Source organism: Rhipicephalus microplus, chromosome 3 (genome assembly GCF_043290135.1).
Source record: "Rhipicephalus microplus isolate Deutch F79 chromosome 3, USDA_Rmic, whole genome shotgun sequence".
Classification (NCBI taxonomy): Eukaryota; Metazoa; Arthropoda; class Arachnida; order Ixodida; family Ixodidae; genus Rhipicephalus; species Rhipicephalus microplus.
The window spans coordinates 209,648,628-209,666,569 of NC_134702.1; the positions used below are offsets into that span (position 1 = coordinate 209,648,628).

General features: G+C 47.5%; 1 protein-coding gene across 1 annotated transcript in view; it reads right to left on the reverse strand.

Moving 5' to 3' along the window:
* The window catches only part of LOC142804118 (stalled ribosome sensor GCN1-like), a 344,986-nt gene that overhangs the window by 216,505 nt on the left and 110,539 nt on the right, over positions 1–17,942 (reverse strand). Inside the window, exon 21 of the mRNA XM_075890700.1 lies at positions 10,240–10,333. Within this exon, the coding sequence (XP_075746815.1) occupies positions 10,240–10,333 (94 nt within the window). The remainder of the gene's footprint in view (positions 1–10,239; positions 10,334–17,942) is intronic.

A 17,942-nucleotide genomic window follows, 5' to 3' on the forward strand; every position in this document is an offset into this window, starting at 1 on the left:
GGTGCATGTTTCTGGGTAACGGAGGTATTATGATGCGCTCTCTGGTTTCTTTTGGGATATCGTATTTATTGCCGCTTTGGCCAGCGTACGTTATTGCAAGTTTGTGCAGGATGTGTCTTCCCGTGTTGCTTTGCGCGAGTCGTTCATATTGCGCTATCATATGAGCCTCAATAAGTTCGTCTAGCGTGTTATGCATTCCTAACGCTTCGAACTTTTCGTTAGACGTGGTGATCGGTAATCCTAGGGCTTGCTTATATGCTTTTTTAATTATGCATTCTATCTTTTGTTTTTCCGCCACTTGCAACTTGAGGTATGGGGTCACATACACTATGCGGCTGACGACGAAGGCTTGGATGAGCTGCACTAAGTTGTGTTCTTTCACGCCGTAGTTTTTGTTGGCGATTCTTCGAATCATTCGAATGGTTTGTTGGGTGTTGTTATCCAGGAGCTTTATTGCTTCCCCGTTATGTCCGTTCTCGGATATTCGGAGTCCCAGAACTCTTATGTGTTGTACCTGAGGTATTGGGTAACCTCCTGCTAAGATTGTGATGTTGTGTTGTTCGTGAATGCGCTTACGACCTCTGCTTGTAGGTCTGTAGAGTAATAACTCCGATTTTTGAGGAGAGCATTTTAGGCCATTGTTCTCCACGTATCGCTCTACCGTATTTACTGCTTGTTGTAAAATCTCTTCTATGTGACCGTCGCTCCCGCCCGTCACCCATAGGGTGATGTCATCCGCATAGATACTGTGCTGAAGCCCTTCGCCGCGTTCCAGCTCTGAGGGTAAACCAAGCATCGCCACGTTGAATAGGAAAGGGGAAAGCACCGAACCTTGTGGTGTTCCCTTGTTGCCTAGAACGAATTCTTCGGATTCCGCTTCCCCGGCCATGATTGTAGCTTTACGGTTGGTGAGAAAATCTTTTATGTAATCGTACACTCTCCGACCTACGTGTAGGTTTTGCAAGTTGCGCAATATGGCCTCGTGGGTGACGTTATCAAATGCCTTCTGCAGGTCAAGGCCCAGAATGGCTTTTGTATCCAGGGTGTGCGTTTCGGCGTCTATGATTTGATTCTTTAGCTGCAACATGACGTCTTGCGTCGAGAGTCTTGGTCGAAAGCCGATCATGGTGTGTGGGTATAGCTCGTTGTCGTCCATGTATCTGACGAGACGCGTTAAAATTACTTTTTCCATGAGCTTTCCAATGCAGGACGTCAATGAAATGGGCCTGAGATTTCCGATGAGCGGCTTTTTGCCCGGCTTGGGTATTAATATGATTTTGGCGGTTTTCCATTGCTGGGTATGGCGCCCTTCTCCCAGCATTCGTTTATGTACTTTGTGAGAGCAGTGACGGATTCGTCATCTAAGTTGCGAAGTGTTTTATTTGTTATACCGTCGGGACCCGGGGCGGACTTGGGATTGAGTCGTCCGAGTTCGTATCGAATCTCTGCCTCTGTGATGGAGGCGTCGAGGTCGACGTTATCCTTCCCTTCGTACTCTGGGAGTCGTGCCTTTGTGGCATCTCCTACGTATGTCTGGCGTAGCTCGCGTAAGAGCTCTGCTTCTGTACCTGCGTAGCTGTGTAGTATCCGTTGCAGGTTTTGTCTTTGTGTTGTTTTCGTGCCTTCTGGATCAAGGAGGCCTCGGAGAATGTTCCAAGTTTTGGACATTCCGAACTGCCTGTTCATTAAAGTGCACATGCCTGCCCACTGCTGCTGGGACAGCCTATTTGCGTAGTCTTCTATGTCTCTGTCGAGCGCGACGATTCTCTTTCTTAGACGCCGGTTGTGCTTTTGACCTTTCCAGCGCTCTTGCAGGCTGCGTTTTGCCTCCCACATGTGTAAGAGCTTGCTGTCCATTTCTTCCATTCCTGCCTCTTCGGGAACATGTTTGGTGGCTTTCTGCACGCTACGCTGGAGTGTGTCTGTCCACTTCTGTATATCTTCGATGGTCTCTGTAGCATCGTCCTCTCTTATCTTACGAAAGGTGTCCCACTCGGTTAACATTATTTTTCTACCTTTCTTTTTACGCGGACCTGCTTGTAGAATTGTGCATACAATGTAGTGATCGCTAGCTAGATTTACGTTAGTGTTGGTCCAATGAGGGTTGGATATATTCTTTATGAATGTAAGGTCCGGCGTGGTGTCTCTACTGACGCTGTTCCCCATTCTGGTAGGGTCTTGTGGGTTAGTTATTAGCGTGAGCTCCTCGTGCTGCGCGTTGTTCCACAGGTTGCGGCCTTTAACGTTTTCGATGGTGTAACCCCAGGCGGCGTGTGGTGCGTTAAAGTCGCCCACGACGATCAGTGCTTGTCTGCCCGCTACGTTTAGCACTTTGCGGAAAAGCGAGCCAAACTTTACCTTTTGTCGTGGTGGACTGTACACGTTCAGCACAAACAAGCTTCCCTCCTTTTTTCGAGACGGGAGAATTTCTAGTAGGACGTGGTCTATGTTGCGTACGCCAGTATCGTGTTCTACAGCCGTTATATTACGATGTATCAGTGTGGTTACTGTTGCTTTTTCAGCTAAAGTGCTATATGATTTGTATCCTGATAATTTTGCGGTCCCCCCAGTTTCCTGGAGGGCGATTACATCTGGTGCTTGCTTGGTTTTTACGAATTGCTGCAGGTTACCCCGCTTACGACGAAACCCACGACAATTCCACTGCCAAATCGTGTATTCATTAGGCGGCGCCATGTTGGCTACTCGAGTTTTCTATGCAGCTGTTCTCAGCCGCAGGTGGTCTGCTGTACGGCTTGCTCTTGACCGGTCTCGCTCCTGCGGGTTGGTCGTCTTTCGAGACGTTTTCCAGCTGCCCTACCCTACCCTCGAGGGCGTCGAACCTCTGAGACATTTCAACTCGCATCTGCGTTATCTGCTGTTGTAGGTCCGCGCGCATCTGCATGAATTGCTGCTGTAAACCTACGAACATTTCCTGAAACATGCCTTTTACTTCTCCGAGTGTAGAGTCGCTTTGCTCATCGGCGTTTTCCTTTGCCCTTCGTTTATGCGGTGGCGTTTCTCCACTCATCGACACGGAAACGGGCGTCGCCGGAGCTCGAAGAGGTGTCGACGCCCTAATGGGTGTTGGCGTGGTATGGGTCATCTCTGAGTGTTTTGGGTTCTTAAGCTTAGCGTTTTCTACTTTGCGCATTTTTACCTCTTCCCTTAGCGTCGTGTTTTCTCGCGTTATTTGCTCTAACAACTGTCTGATCTGTGTTATTTCCTGTTCTAAGGCGGACCCCGCGCGTGTAGGTGTAACAGCAGTGCCAGAGACCGCGTCTGCAAAGCTCACCTGTGCCTGAGTTTCTACCGCTCCTCGGCTGGATTGCAATCTTGACGTTGCCCTGGATCTCGATCGGGTTCTCGATCGGGTTCTCGAACGGGTTCTGGACCGGGTCCTCGACCTTGGTCTGCGACCGGGCTGCTCCCGACTGTCCCCCTCGTATGGTCCCGGGGGTGAGCCTTCTGTGCGATGGCCTTCTGATCCCTGGGTGTTCTCGCTCGTTGCTTTGCCAGCTCGTTTGTTGTAGTCGTTGATGCCGTATGGTGTTTCGGCCTCCGCTTCTTCTCTTCTTCGTCGCTCCCAGCGTCTTCGCCGGACCAAATACGGCATCTTGTACTTTGCCTTGCAGCGTCTGTCTTCCGTAAAGTGAGCTTGCCCGCATAGCTGACATCTTGCTTCACACTGGTGTTCTTGCGGCGGGTTGGCCACGCCGCATCCTCTGCATATTTTTTCGTCTGGGTTGGGGCAAACGTCCGCCCTGTGTCCCAGCCTCCCACATTCGTAGCAAATGTCAATGTGTTTTCTGTATAGCGAGCACCGGACGATGAGCGCTTCGTATTTCACGTATCTCGGCACGTGAAGTCCGTCGAAGAGCACGATTACATTGTCTGTGTTGCCCATCCTCTTCGCGTGTAATATGCTTGGGTTTCTTGCTGTCACTAGGTTGTCTATAATATCTTCGGAACTTTCCTCTTGGGATATCCCTCTTATGAGTCCCTTAGATGTGTTTTCCGGCGCTGCTCTGTAGGCGCTGGCTTCGTGTTCTTGCTCTCCCACTCGGATCTTCGTGATGGCTCCGTACCGCCTGGCTCGCTCTTCGGACGGCGTGCTGACGACCACGATATTCTGCTTGTAGTTTATGCATATACTGTCTTCTTCTGCTGCTTCGCGACCGACGCCAGCGGCGTTTCTCAGGCAGCAGTATATGCGTGCCTGCCTGTGCTCCGAAACGCTGAGTCCTCCTCGTGGTCGCACGATCACTTTGTAGTCTTCTGCCGGTAGACGAGGAAGTCTGCTTGCCTTAGCAATTTGTCGTATGGTTCGTTCACCTTTCCACTTGCTGTCCCCAGGCGCGCCCGTCGGCGCAGCAGCGTCTCTTAGCATGGTTCTCTTCGGGCCTGAAATCCCTCCAGATGTTTTCGTGATGTTTCTTCTGCGGACTTCGCACCATCCGGCGTCGTTGGTAAAGTCCTCCGGTTGCATATCTTCTCCTTCCACTCTTACAACCTCCATCGTGGTGCTAGACGCGCTGTCGAGGCGTTCCGGGGTCGCCCCAGGCGTCCTCGTCGACGCGTTGGACCTAGCTCTCCCCGCCGCTGCGGCGGCAGACGCAATGTTTGATCTTCGTGGCGACTCAGAATTATCGGTGTCAGTGCCGAAAAAGCGGGCCCACCTTGCAATAGTTGGTATCCAGGTGTTCGGCTGAACTTCCTCCGTCGATTGGCGTAGAGACTTTAGCCAAGTTTTGCAATTTTTTAACAAAAATCATTTGAAAACTGCGGAGCCTACACAACGTGCGTCCGCACTCTGCGACTCCTAGCGTCCCTCCCTCCGGAGAGAGAGAGGAAAAAAAAAAGAAAGCTGTTGCGGAGAGTCCTCCTTTCTCAGTGTAGAGGGTAGCAGCGGAGACGCAGTCGTTGCCGTAAACGCAATTGTTATGCACCGCGGCGCCGCTTCTCGGTCATGTGACCCGCTCAGCGCTTCCTCGATCCTCTCCGCTGGCTGCGTGAGGACGACTCTCCCGACCGCGTGTGGCGTGGCTGTAAGGTGGAATGTTTTGAAACAGCCGCGCCGAACGAGCGTCAAACTCTGCAGAAAATTATATACTTGACACACTACGGTCGGTTTTTTTTCTTCTTTTGATAGACTATTTCATAGACTAATTTAGTTTGTTATATCCATTTACTGGTCAACTTTACTTCGTTACAACGAGGTTTGAAATGCATGGTTCTCAATGAAGCTTTCAAGGGGAATTCCATTCACTTTGTTTTATTCATTATTTCATTATATCACGTAACATTAACAAGGTTGGAGTGTATATGTGCGCACAAGGTAGAAAGACTTGACATAAAAGACACTCAACTTACAAGTGCAAATTTAGTGTAAAATCTGAGTAAATCTAAATTCAGATTGACCAGAGAAATCACGGAAGCAGGGCAGACAGTTTATGGCAAATGCAAGCATGTGTTCCCTTGGCTGCGCTAAGTGACAAAGAAGTGTGCTTTTCAAGTAGTTGAAAAGAAACACACCTTTTGTAGTGGTGACGTTTTTCAGTGATAGTCCATTGCGCCTGCGTGCTTTGGTGTTCTCGTACAATAAATTTTTTCTAATAGAGCTGCAGCTGCAAATTGAGCGTCTTTCCTGTGAAGCGCTTCGCTCCTTCTACCCTGTACATTCATATACAGTCGAGCCCACATAAAACGGCCCCACTTAAAACGAACTTTCGCTTAGAACGAACAATGTCAACGTGACCGTGAAAATATACATTGGTTCAAAATCGCATTTACAACGAACGTCTCCACGCGCCGCTGATCGGTTACAGCGAACGAAGTCAGCGGTCTGCCGACTTCCCGGAAAACCAATTTCAACCACCGATCAGGCATCGGCGAGGTGCCCATACATTTTTATTGCTAAACGCTGACCATGCCTCCACGACCATCTAGTTGCCGCTCTCCCCAACCCATGGAGGAAGGAAAGTTGTTTCCTTCCTCCATGCCCCGACTGCTTTTTGTTACACACCCCTCCGTCTTTTGTCCCTTCGCTACTCTGAGCACCCCGCATCGCCAGACGAGGCCCGCGTTTTCACACTGCCACTGATCTTTCAAAGACCGGTCAGCCATCTACCCTGTTTTTGATCGCTGGTAGTGTTGTTGGCGTTGCCGGCCTGGTGTGACCAGACCATTTTCCAACGTCGGCCACCGACTGTATCCGATAGTCTGCGTCTAGTGCACGCGCGTACGCTACCCCACCGACTCTAATCATTTGCCATTCGTTTCGTGTTTAGGACTTGTTCTCGCTCACTTCGCACTCGACTCAGCATGCCTTCTGCGCGCGTGCGGAAGCGCGAAAGTGGCTGTTAATTTGCGCAGAACGAATCGCGAAATATCGAAGTTCATGAGGCCACTCAAACCCGCCGGCACAACTAAACGATTTTTTGGCCACGGCCGCCGATTCTTAGAACACCCGCGCGCACCGATCCAGGCGGCCGTGCTTTGACTTCTGCACGTGCAGACGCTCTATACAAGTTTTTCTACGTGCCAGTATCGCGGATCTTTCAAGCAAGCTACCCAACCTGCCTCCTTCGCGTGTGTTTTGGTTTTCAAGGTCGCCCTCCCGCCGCATCCTCCCCTCTCTTTATCGCAACTTTTTGCCCTTCTCTAGCAAGTCTGCTCTCCCCTCTTGATCACAATCCCTTCGCCCGTCTCCTCCGCTCCGCGACGCCCGCTCGAATTCGTTTAGTTTTCTGACTGAAAACAAGCCCAGAGCTGTTCCGCGCATTCTGGCATGTGCGTCGCGTGTGCGCGTCTTGCTCGCTCTTGGTGTGCGTGTGCGGTCGTGATGGCCGACGGGAGGACTAGCACGCTTTTTCCTGCCGCTCAACAAAACGTCGAAAGTGCGACGGCTTGACTTGAGCGTAGTCTGCGCGTTATGTGCCGCATTGCGGAGCGCTTGCTCATAGCTTTTGATCACCTGGCATCCAACTTGCTGCTTCGGGCATCCCGGTATTCAGCTGCAGAGATGGTGAATATTTCATGGGTGGCGGTGATGACTACAAGCGCGCGAAACTGTTTTCGCGAAACTGTTTTCGCGAGGCCGACTTCGTCGACGTCCGGCCCGATGCTGAGCCTCGAACTTCTGAACTGCGGCGGCGATTTGTGGCAGTGCGTCGTCAACTCTGACCTGGGAGAGCGGGTGGGACATCTGTTGCGATGGTTTAATTAGGGCCGATGATGATGCCGACACCGCAGAACCGTGCTTGCGAAAATAACGAAACTTTGGAGCCAGTACCTTATGCAGCTTATGCCACGGGCCTCGGCGAACGAGTACCCTGCTGTTTTGAGGGGGGACAAGGGTACTAGAAGGCCGAAAATCGCAAAAAAAAAATCAACTTTTTGAAGCTGACATTTTCGGAATCTTTACCTATTTTTGCACCTGTCGGAGAAGTTTCTAGCTTCTCGCATGATTATTTCTGATGCAAAATCAATTTATAACATCCCTGCGACATGAATGTGAGCGCAAATTGACGCTAAAAGCGCGCTTTTTCCGCGTCAAACTCTTGTCATTACACATGAGCTATCATATTCATCTTGGTCTCGTTTGGAAGGGTCATTTTCATCTTCGATTTCCCGCCACCGCTGGCTCGCCTTGCTCATTGGCTTTTCAGCAAAAATCCGTCATCGAGAAGCACTAGTGCACGATTCTATTGGATGCTTGGGGCACGTGACAAAACCTAGGCATCCGATTGGCCAAGTGGCGTTTCCGACGTCTGCTTCCCCATTGTGCCGCGCACGGACATGCGCCATTTTGTCATGGTGCTACTGACTACCTGCGGCAGTAAATAATTTCCGTGCTACAGTAATTTGTGAAGCGGGTGTGGTGATCGTTCGTTCGCTGTGAAATTTAGAATGAGCCCCGCTATGGCTCAGGACAACGAGGATAACGAACTCAACGCGGTCAACGGCGGTCGCCGAGTCACCGGTGTAGGCCTAACTCACGTACGAGCCTGTTGGTTGCCGACAACGTTACTGAAAACGACTGTGTTTTGCAGCCTCATCAATTAGAGGACGGCAAGTAAAAAGCAGGAGTGAAGCTACAAAAGATATCAATCTTTGTAGTGACGGAATGGATGCGCAGTCTTATCGCTAATTGCATTGATGCTGCGGTTTCCCCCGCCTGACGAAAGGACCTTGAACTGCGCGACGGGTTGTCAGAGTGGAGTATGCCGCGCGTCGACGGGCAACAGAAAGTCAATCCATACGCAGTGAACGTGCTCGCCGCCCCCGCAATGGAGGCTACTGACAACAGGTAGACTGCTTTTAAAGACGTGTTTGCAACATTGTCGCGATCTCCGCTCGAAAATGCGGCAGTCTTACGTGAAAAGAAAACTAACACCTCGGCACTCGTGTATCCTCGAAATTGATGAGCGAGGAAGCAACTCTGGCTCGCGACATTTGCGGGTAAGGACAAGCCGGAAAACATCGCCGTGTTATTCGACAGATCGCAGATGACGCATGCACATTTGTCACACATCGCCGTCAGTACAGTCACCGAACTGATATGCGGCCTCGAGGCAGACGAGCACACGGCGACAAATTGCTACAGGACTAGAAGACAAGACACGCTTATGCAAACAATCAATCCTATTACATTCCCGGTGCATATTAACTGACTAAAAGTATGTGTGCCATGATATTTTTCCTCGCAACGGGGCAATAAAGTTTTACAGCATTATTCTCGAAGCACAGATTTTGACCACTTTCTTTTGCTTGTTCGGTAAAAGTGGACCTAAGACAACTAGAGCTGTAGTTGTTTTTGCACAATGTAGCTAAATGTGCACAAAAAACAATGCTGGGAACTTATTTTAATGGGCAGCTTCATTTTTTGTTAATAAAAAAAATTCTGTATTTGGTTGCATGCAATAATCTTTACTGTGATGTAATTCGAAAAGTACTCGTTCAATTTTCGATCAGCTGCAACATTGCACTCCTTAGGCTTTCTAGCATTCATTTATATGTCAATGGCTATGTAATTCTAAGTACATAAATTTTTACAGTTAAAAATGTAAGAATTCTTTGTTTTCTTCATTTTTTCAAGATGGCAATTTTGTACACCCTGCATAAAATTACTGCAATATGTCAGAAACTATTACAGATAGCACAATATTTTTTTTTTTTTTTACAGCATGAACCTATATGTTTGGAGCACACAACATAGGAAGCAGATTTTGATTTCTCTTGATGCAAGTTTTTTAAACTAGTCTTTTGTGTGACCACACAATGGCCACATTCAGAGCTGTAAAGTTTAGTGTACTATATAGTAAGATAGTAAGAAACAATGACTCAATCAAAAAAGTGCTTCCTATGTTGTATGTCTTATGCTTTCTACTGTTAATCCCTAAGTCATTTATAAATTTTTGACAGGTGGTTATTTTTCTATTGTGGTAAGAACAATAGAAATTGTTATCTTGATTATTTTGTTAACTAATGAAGCTACAGAAAAAATAACTACATGTTTAGAATAAGGAGAACGAACTTAAGTGAGCATGCCAACTTTTGTCACATTTGGTTCAAAAATAAATGAAAGAGTCCTAAGACCCATGTCCCCCCTTAAATGAACTCGAGACTGCCCTTATGGCTTTTGCTCTTCGAAACACGTGCATCACTGACTTTTTGGGGCAAAAAATGTGTTTTCACTCACAACTTTTTTTAAAAGCTGTGTTTCATTTACTACGAACTACGGGATACAGCAAACGGATGCCGCGTCATGCTCAGGTTTGTTTTAAGCGGGCTCGACTGTACTTCCACATGACAGTATTTTTTTTTTTTTCAATATACCGACTGCTATGAGCTATTTCTCTTGACAAATGAGTCATGTTGCTGCACATCTGGCCGCTAAAAAAATGTTGGCTCTGGTGTAAGCATTTGGAGTCAAAATTACACTGATATGCCTCGAACTGTGATGGCAACGGATGTGGAGTACCAAAACGGTGACATTTGGTAGAACGTTTTGGCACTCCTCACTTACAAAACCAAAGCATTATTGTTTTCATACTGCAAGACCTGTAAGATTCCACCAGTGTTCTGCACCCTCCCACCATCCCAAGTGTATTTTTGCCTGTTCCTCTGCCTTCCTCAGCCCCGTATTGACATACTCCTCGAAATGCGCCCGAACATGCACCCACATGCACACTTGCAAAAGGACAGGAGCTACATGAGACGTCTGGGGTGTGTCCTTACCTTCTTCAGCTCAATCTCCTCCATCTGCTCCTTGAACGAGTACACCTTGCTTTCACGCTTGATGTTCTTGGAGTCAGTGGTGGCCTCAACCACACTGCAGCACGACAAAGAGAAACGCAAGGCAGAGTTCACTCAAGGAGTCTTTGGCTTCTGTTTTTTTCAGACCATCCTCCAAAGAGAAAGTCGAGCGCATGCAGCACATTTACAAATTTCACAGCTTCACTTGAGGAGTTGGGACACAAATTAACATAGAGCCGGAACTTTTCAAAAGGACTTCGGTGAGACTGCTGAGAGCATGGCGAATCGCGATTTTTTGAAAGGACCATGGTATGCCCACATGTCAACAATCAAAACAAAATAAGAGACTAGTACAGTAAGATAACAAACATGTTCTATAGATTGAACAGTTTTGTTTTCGCAGAAAAAAACAATTTGATACACTTACCTGCATCACACACTTTTATTATTAATGTTTTATGCAAAGCACACTATATATTAACTTCAATAGCATTACTAAATAATACCTATTTATTTCGCCTATATATCCACACAGACCTGCCTTTAGTCATCGACAGCTTGATAACATGCCCTCACGCATCGTCACTTTTACAAGAAGGTAAAAGCCCACGAATGCAGCTGAAGCAGCAATCAAATGAGCCGGGCCATCTCTATCCCCTGAAGGGCGCATATGATTACACCGCCCCGCGTGTTAGAAGTGCCGTCAAAGAGGGTTAGTCGTACAGGGTTCACTTAAGTAGCAACAGTGAACTCTGATTTTAAGGGTGCGGTCATGGTCACTGGCGCGCGTGCTATTTCGACAAGCATCTGTGCGCTTTCAATGCAAAGAGACTGCGTGAAAAGAGCGCTTCTCCTTGTAGCAGCCGTATTTAGTGTTTTGTAGGAGTTACGCGATATCGGATTCAAAAGAGTTGGCTGCCAGCCTTACTTTGTACTACAGTGAAACCTCGTTATTCCATACCCGCGTAAACAGTAGTTTCGTTTTAAAAGTAGTGAAGTCAAATCCCCAACTCGGCGGCCATTGAACATAATGCATTTCGTATCCGCATAAGCTGTACCAGCTTATCGCATATGTATCGGTTAATAAGTAGTTTTTCCAATTTTCGTTGTGCACTCGCCATGGCATGTCGTCCCCCACTGGGCGTCCCGACAGAAGAGCAAGCCCCAGAGATCGAAACACGCCTCGCTTGTTTGCGATGATGATGATGGCGGCTGTGTTGTTGAGCACCATCTCTTGGATTTTTCTGCAACAAGAAGCACTCGGCAAGCTTGGCTTCTGGTGTTGTCCACGCGATGGCGCTTTGCACAAACACGCAAACACGGTGTGCGCTTGATTTGCTTTCTTTGTTCCTTTGGCGCCGTGCATAGGTGTTCTCTGGTTGATCCGTGCTGTACAGCTCTCGCGTCGTTTTTCATGTGTTGTGTATGTGTGCTTGTGCTGCTTCGTACTTGCGTCATGCCGAAGCTAGGACAAAAGCATCGAGTGCTGAAAATAGAGGAGAAATTGGACATAATTCGTGCTGTTGAAAGTGTCACGAAAAAATCGGCGCTGGCACGCGAAAAGGACCTGCCAGAAACCACGGCGTGTGGAGTTTGGAATTCCAGGGAGAAGTTGCTTGGCAGTGCTGCTGCAACTGCGAAAAGGTGCCGGCTACGCAGTTCGGCGTTTTCGGATGTAAAGGAGGCACTGGTGAAGTGGCTAAAAGCTGCACGGTCAGAAATCTGCCTAAAAATCTGCGCTTCCGCCACCAAACACAACAGCGATTGCCCAGCCCTTGGACCAAGGCATCTTTCGAGCTGTAAAACAGCTCTACAAGAAGAATCTGCTGCGCAGATTTCTTCTCGCCATTGAATGTGGCAAATTATTCTCCATCGACCTGATTGACGCGATTCACCTGCTCGAATACTCGTGGCGGCAGGTTGAAGCAACAACAGTTCAAAATTGCTTCAAGCGTGCTGGCTTCAGTGTGTGTGCAGGCGACGCAGATGACGCCAGTGACACCATCGACCAGACTTCGGACATCGTAGACGAAGCTTGCAAAACTCTGCTAGCTGAAGTGCTGGAGCGGCTAGGCGTTACGGAAGGCATTTCCTTCCCCGACTTCAGAGACGCAGACAGCGATGTGCAGACATCTCCGGACATATTGTTGCCTCGGTTGTCGAAGTGTCGCCAAATGATAGTGATGAGGACGACATGGAAAGCGACAACACGGGTGATCCAGGTCCGACAGAGGCCGAAGCAGCGCATTGCGTCAGTGTCATGCGGGTATTTGCCGAGAAAAGAGAACTGGCAGAAAAGCTGGCGCACAGCATAAGTGAGTTTGAGGCCGCTGTTGTTGCTGCTAGGCCGCCGCATCGTCAAATGGAGGTTACAGACTTTGTCACGCGAAGTTAATAAATTACTGCACGTTTTTTGTTCTTTCATCGTACTCCCTGAAGGTTTCTTTTTTTGACAGGTAAGTGAGGGGCCCGACGCTATTTCGGTTAAGCAGTACTACCGTTTAGTACATACTTTTTCCGAGCTTTGGTCAACTACGGTTTAACGATGTTTCACTGTATAAGATTACAATTTGCAGCTATTGCATTCAACGCGTCGCCATGTTGTTGCCAGAGCTCATCGGCTAATTGTTACAGCTGCGGTCCGCAAACTCGTAGCGCAAGACGGAAGCGTGTGACATGTTAACCTCCGAAAATCCGTCGTCACCGTGGCCTAGGAGAGTTTCCATCAGCGCCTTATCCGACATCCCCTCAGTAGTGACAACACGGTTGTCTGCAGTTTTAAAAAACAACAAAAAAGGCAAAGCTGACCGTCGCAGGAGGCCACACCATGCGCATGCAGTGAAACCATGCATGCACGCACGCCGCTAAAAATGAGAAAACAACACAGACAACTGAATGTAAACATTTGACAGAAGTCTGTCTGGTTGAGTATGAAACTGGGAGATGATTTAGACTCCAACCAAAAGTTTTGAAGAAACCCAACGTTTCGAAACCGACTTGGTTCCTTCCTCAGGGGTGACTGCGGAGCTACGTAGCAGCGGTGTCTTCAAAGCACTCGCGGGGTAGGTAATTACCCCTCTCTCTCTCTCATTTTGCCGTAAAGCGCAGTCCATGTGTATACACTGGGGGAAGGGTTTTGAGAGAGAAGTTGAAGTTATGGGCTCTTCTCCATATATGCCACGACTCGAGTAATAACCTTCTCCTCCAGTTCGGCTTGCTTTCAAGGATGGCTGTCGCTTTGAAATTTATCTGGTGATTCTACGTCTCCAATCCAACGTCGGGTTTTTTGAAAACTTTTGGTTGGAGTCTAAATCATCTCCCAACACAGACACCGCGGAAAAATATTCGGTAAAGTGCCCTTCATATGCAGCACAGCCCCTCATAAGTAAGGCTAACTGAATGTGTGGCCACTGCCAACATAAAAGTTTTTTTTTTTTTGAAGGAAGGAAAGGCACGTCCGCGCTTGTCCCCACAGCGGCAAGAACAATGGCTCGTGGGGCGTAGTAGGCCTGCTTTCCCGCCTTGTGCACACCTTTGTGCCATAAGCGCGCTCGCTCTCGCCTGCGAGTCACTGGGGCCACAAGTTTGCCATTGCCGCTTCGCACTTCGTTGGTGGCAGGGCAACAGGGAAAGATGCATGCTCGCACCAAAATAACAAATTCCAAGGCGAAATTCCCATATTGTCGGTGACGAAAATTCGTTATATCAATGTTATCTACTGCTGTTACTTTGTTACATAGAGGTTGCAAATACTTCTATAAAGTAACAGCAGCAAAAAAAAAACTTTGTTATTTATATAGAGGAATTCGTTATATAGAGGTTCGTTATAAGCAAATCTAACTGTAGAAGTTTCTTCTATTTGCTAGCTCAGGTCAGCTATATTTTTTTCAATTTCATTACAACGGAATTTTTCCCATGACCTACGAGTTTCATTGTAGCGGGGTTTAACTGCTAAAGGGACACTAAATCGAACTATTAAGTGGACGTTGATTTTTGCAATGACTGTCCAGAAACCTCGTAGTGTTACTTTTGTGCCAAGGAAGGGCCTATTTTGAAATGAAATCACGTTTTAGTGCTCTGCATCGGATTGGCAAATTACCCGCCTCAAGAAGCGGACAGAGCGGTCCGTCTCACGTCACTGTTGCCGTGCAAAGCCTTGCCTGGCTTTACTGCGCTAGTAGCGGCAAACGAATATCAGCGGGAGCCACAGCAGAAATTGATCAATTTCTCGCCATTGGCTTCGAGATTACAGGCGCTTTTGTTTCAACTGCGCCCACTAAATGACACCATCTGTCTCGTGTAACATAGTGAAAATTGAATATTTGAACCACTCGCGCCATTCCTTATGGTAACAAACGGTGGTTCTTTTTCCCATAAACCAAACAGAAATGAACAAGCAGCATTTTATAGCATCTGTTGATGCACGGAAGGTTCTTTATTTAGCGTAGTTAGATCTATTACTAGTGATTAATTGTCTAATGTCATCGGGATCACTTTTCAAATGTCCTACTGCGGCGCATGGGTTCTTGTGCATTTACCTTAATTTCTCGGCAAGTAGGGCACTGTTGTTGATAATATTGTTAATATTGTCGTTTTAGATGTTGTCATACATTGAGCTTTCACTCTGACGTAAATTGTTATTTGACTTTAGTGCCTCTAAGGGGGGACACGGGTATTAAGAGGCCAAAAATCGCAAAAAAATCTACTTCTTTAGGTTGACATTTTCGGAATCTGCAACTATTTTTGCACTTATCTTAGAAGTTTCAAGCTTCTCGCGTCATTATTTCTGGCACAAAATCAATTTATAACACCTTTGTGAGGTGAATCTGAGCTCAAATAGACGCTAAAGTCGCGCTTTTTCCATGCCAAACGCCGTTACACACGAGCTATTGTGGTCACCTTGGTCTCGCTTGGAAGGGTCGTTCTTTATCTTCAATTTCCCGCCACCACTGGCTCGCCTTGCTCATTGGTTTTTCAGCAAAAACGCGTCATTGAGAAGCACCACCGCGCGATTCTATTGGCTGCTTGGGGCACATCACAAAACCTAGGCACCCGATAGGCCAAGTGCCGTTTCCGGCGCCTGCTTCTTCATCGTCACGCGCACGGACATGCCCCATTTTGTCATGATGCTGTCGACTGCCTGTTGCAGTAAAGAAGTTCCCCGAAACACCAATTTGTGAAGCGGGTGTGGTGATCATTCATTCGCTGTGAACTTCACAGAGAGCCCCGCTATCACTCAGGGCAGAAAGGATAACAAACTCGCGGCGATCAACGGCTGTCCCCAAGTCACCAGTGTAGGCCTAACTCACGTACGAGCCCATCAGTTGTCAACAACGTCGCTGAAAACGGCCGTGTCTTGGAACCCCAACAGTTGCAGTACAGCAAATAAAAAAGCAGAAGTCAAGCTACGAGAGATAGCAATCTTTGCAACGATGGAACGAAAGCGCAGTCTTATCGCTAAAGGTGCCGATGCCGCGGGTTCCCCATCTGATGTGAACTGCGTGACGGGTCGTCAGAGTGGAGTTCCCCGCGCGTTGACAAACAACAGAAAATCAATCCCTTTGCGGTGAACGTTCTCGCTGCCCGCGCAATGGAGGCTACTGGAAACAGGCAGAGTGCTTGTAACGACGCGTCCGCAACCATGAACATATTGCGCCGCGGCCTTTACTCGAAAATGTGGCTATCTTGCGTAAAAAAGAAACTACAGTCGATCCCGGATATATAGAATTTTTGGTATATCAAACAGTTGAAAAGTCCCATTGAACTTCCCATGCAGAAGTATGGGACCGGTACACCCTTATATCGAACTCCCGTACAGCGGGACATTCGCTATATCGAATTCTGCGCCGCGCCTAAACACAGAAAGTGCATTTTTCCTAAAAAATAGTGATCAATTTTAGGCCACATTCTAACAAGTTCCGATTCTTTTTCCCGTGCAGGCGATGAAAAAACGGTGTCATTTCATTGCGCTGATCTCGTTCATTGCGCGGCCCTTGCGTGTACATCGGTACATATAATGCGCAATCTGCAAGTCTTACCCTGCGGGCATAGTGTTTTCTGAAAGACCGATCACCGAGGGCACTGAAAGAGAATGCGAAATGACTCGGTGATCTCAGTGCAATGTTCGCATGTGGTTCACATTCCCTTCCTTGTTTGTTAGCGCACAATGGCATGCGAGTCTTAAAAGCATGGTCTTCGAGATGAGCAACCTTGTGACACACTTTTTAAGTGTTTTTGGTTTCAGAACTCGCATCTCGGAGGCTACGCTTTTTTTTTTGCGTTTCGCATTAAATCCGCTAAAAGCAGCGGCTGCCAGCTGCAAAGCCGAAGCGACATCGATATCGCCAACATGTCGACAGTGAAAACTCCGACGAACTCGGCGTTGCGTCTATTGCACCTTGTGGGCATTTCGCCTCATTTTTGATAAATCCTCATTCTGGAATTGAACTGAACGTTGACCCGCACGTAGTGATAAAAATTATGACTGGTGCTTGGAGCGACATCAAGTAAAACACTGTGATAAACGTTCCTTGCGGGCCAGGTGACGACTTTGGGTGCATCAAGACTGCTGACATTGGATAACAATGCCTCAGTGAATTCTGCGACTTATCAGCTTTTCCGGGCACCATCTTCGACAGTAGCGGCTTTATCAATACAGATGACGACGTTTCACACTGCATCGATGCTGAGACTTTGGCTGCTATTGCCAGTGTCGCGGAAGTGTAAGTGTAGCCGTGCGGTTATGAATGAACCAACGCCTTCGCTTCCGCCACTAACCAAACATTTGCCGCGCTACAAAGCTTGCATCGGCATTCTGCGTCAATGAACGTTGTGGCCGAAGGAGCTAAGTACGCTTATTTGAAAAGTTTCAATGATATTAAGGATGACTGGAACTTGACGGCGTGCAAGAAGCAAGGCAAGTTTACGTACTAAATAAAGTGGGGTAACTTGCAGTTTGCACCTTGTTTTTGAGCGAATTGTTATGTTAGCTCTTGTAACGATTTCTGAGACCTGAAATTCTTCAATTTAGGCCTTAAACATGCATATTTTATATTTCGAATTCTTGATATAACGAACTATTTCCCGATCCCCTTCAAGTTCGATGTATCCGGGATCGACAATAACATGTCGCTACTCTTGCAGCGAGTGCACGAGTTCTGTCTGCGACATCAACAACTCGATCAGGACAAGCCGGAAAACATCGCTTTATCATACGACGGATCGCAGATGACGCACGCACATTCGTCGCACAAAGGCGTCACTCAACTGATAAGCGGTCTAGTTGGCAGACGAGCACACACGATCGCATCAGCTCGCAAGTGTGCCTCTGCAGAAAACATGCAGCGGGCACTGAAAAAACCTCATTTAGGTGACACAAAACAGAAGGACTACTACATGCCTGGTGCCTACTGAGAAAGCTGAATTGGCAAATCACTGTAAATAAACAGCTTTTCCATGCTACTGTCTGCCCAAATTAGACCTGCGTTTTTGCATGATTTCTCAGGATTCAAATTTCGCTGTAGTCGCAAACTTGTCTAAAAGATATCTTTGCCTCCAGAGTAGCTGGGACTGTCATTTTCGTCGTGACATGTAGGTGTATCTTTAGTTCACACAATCGTAGGTGTGAATTTTTTATTGAGATCTTCAAAAATTTAATTTTTTCCAGAAATTGGAACATGAAGTGG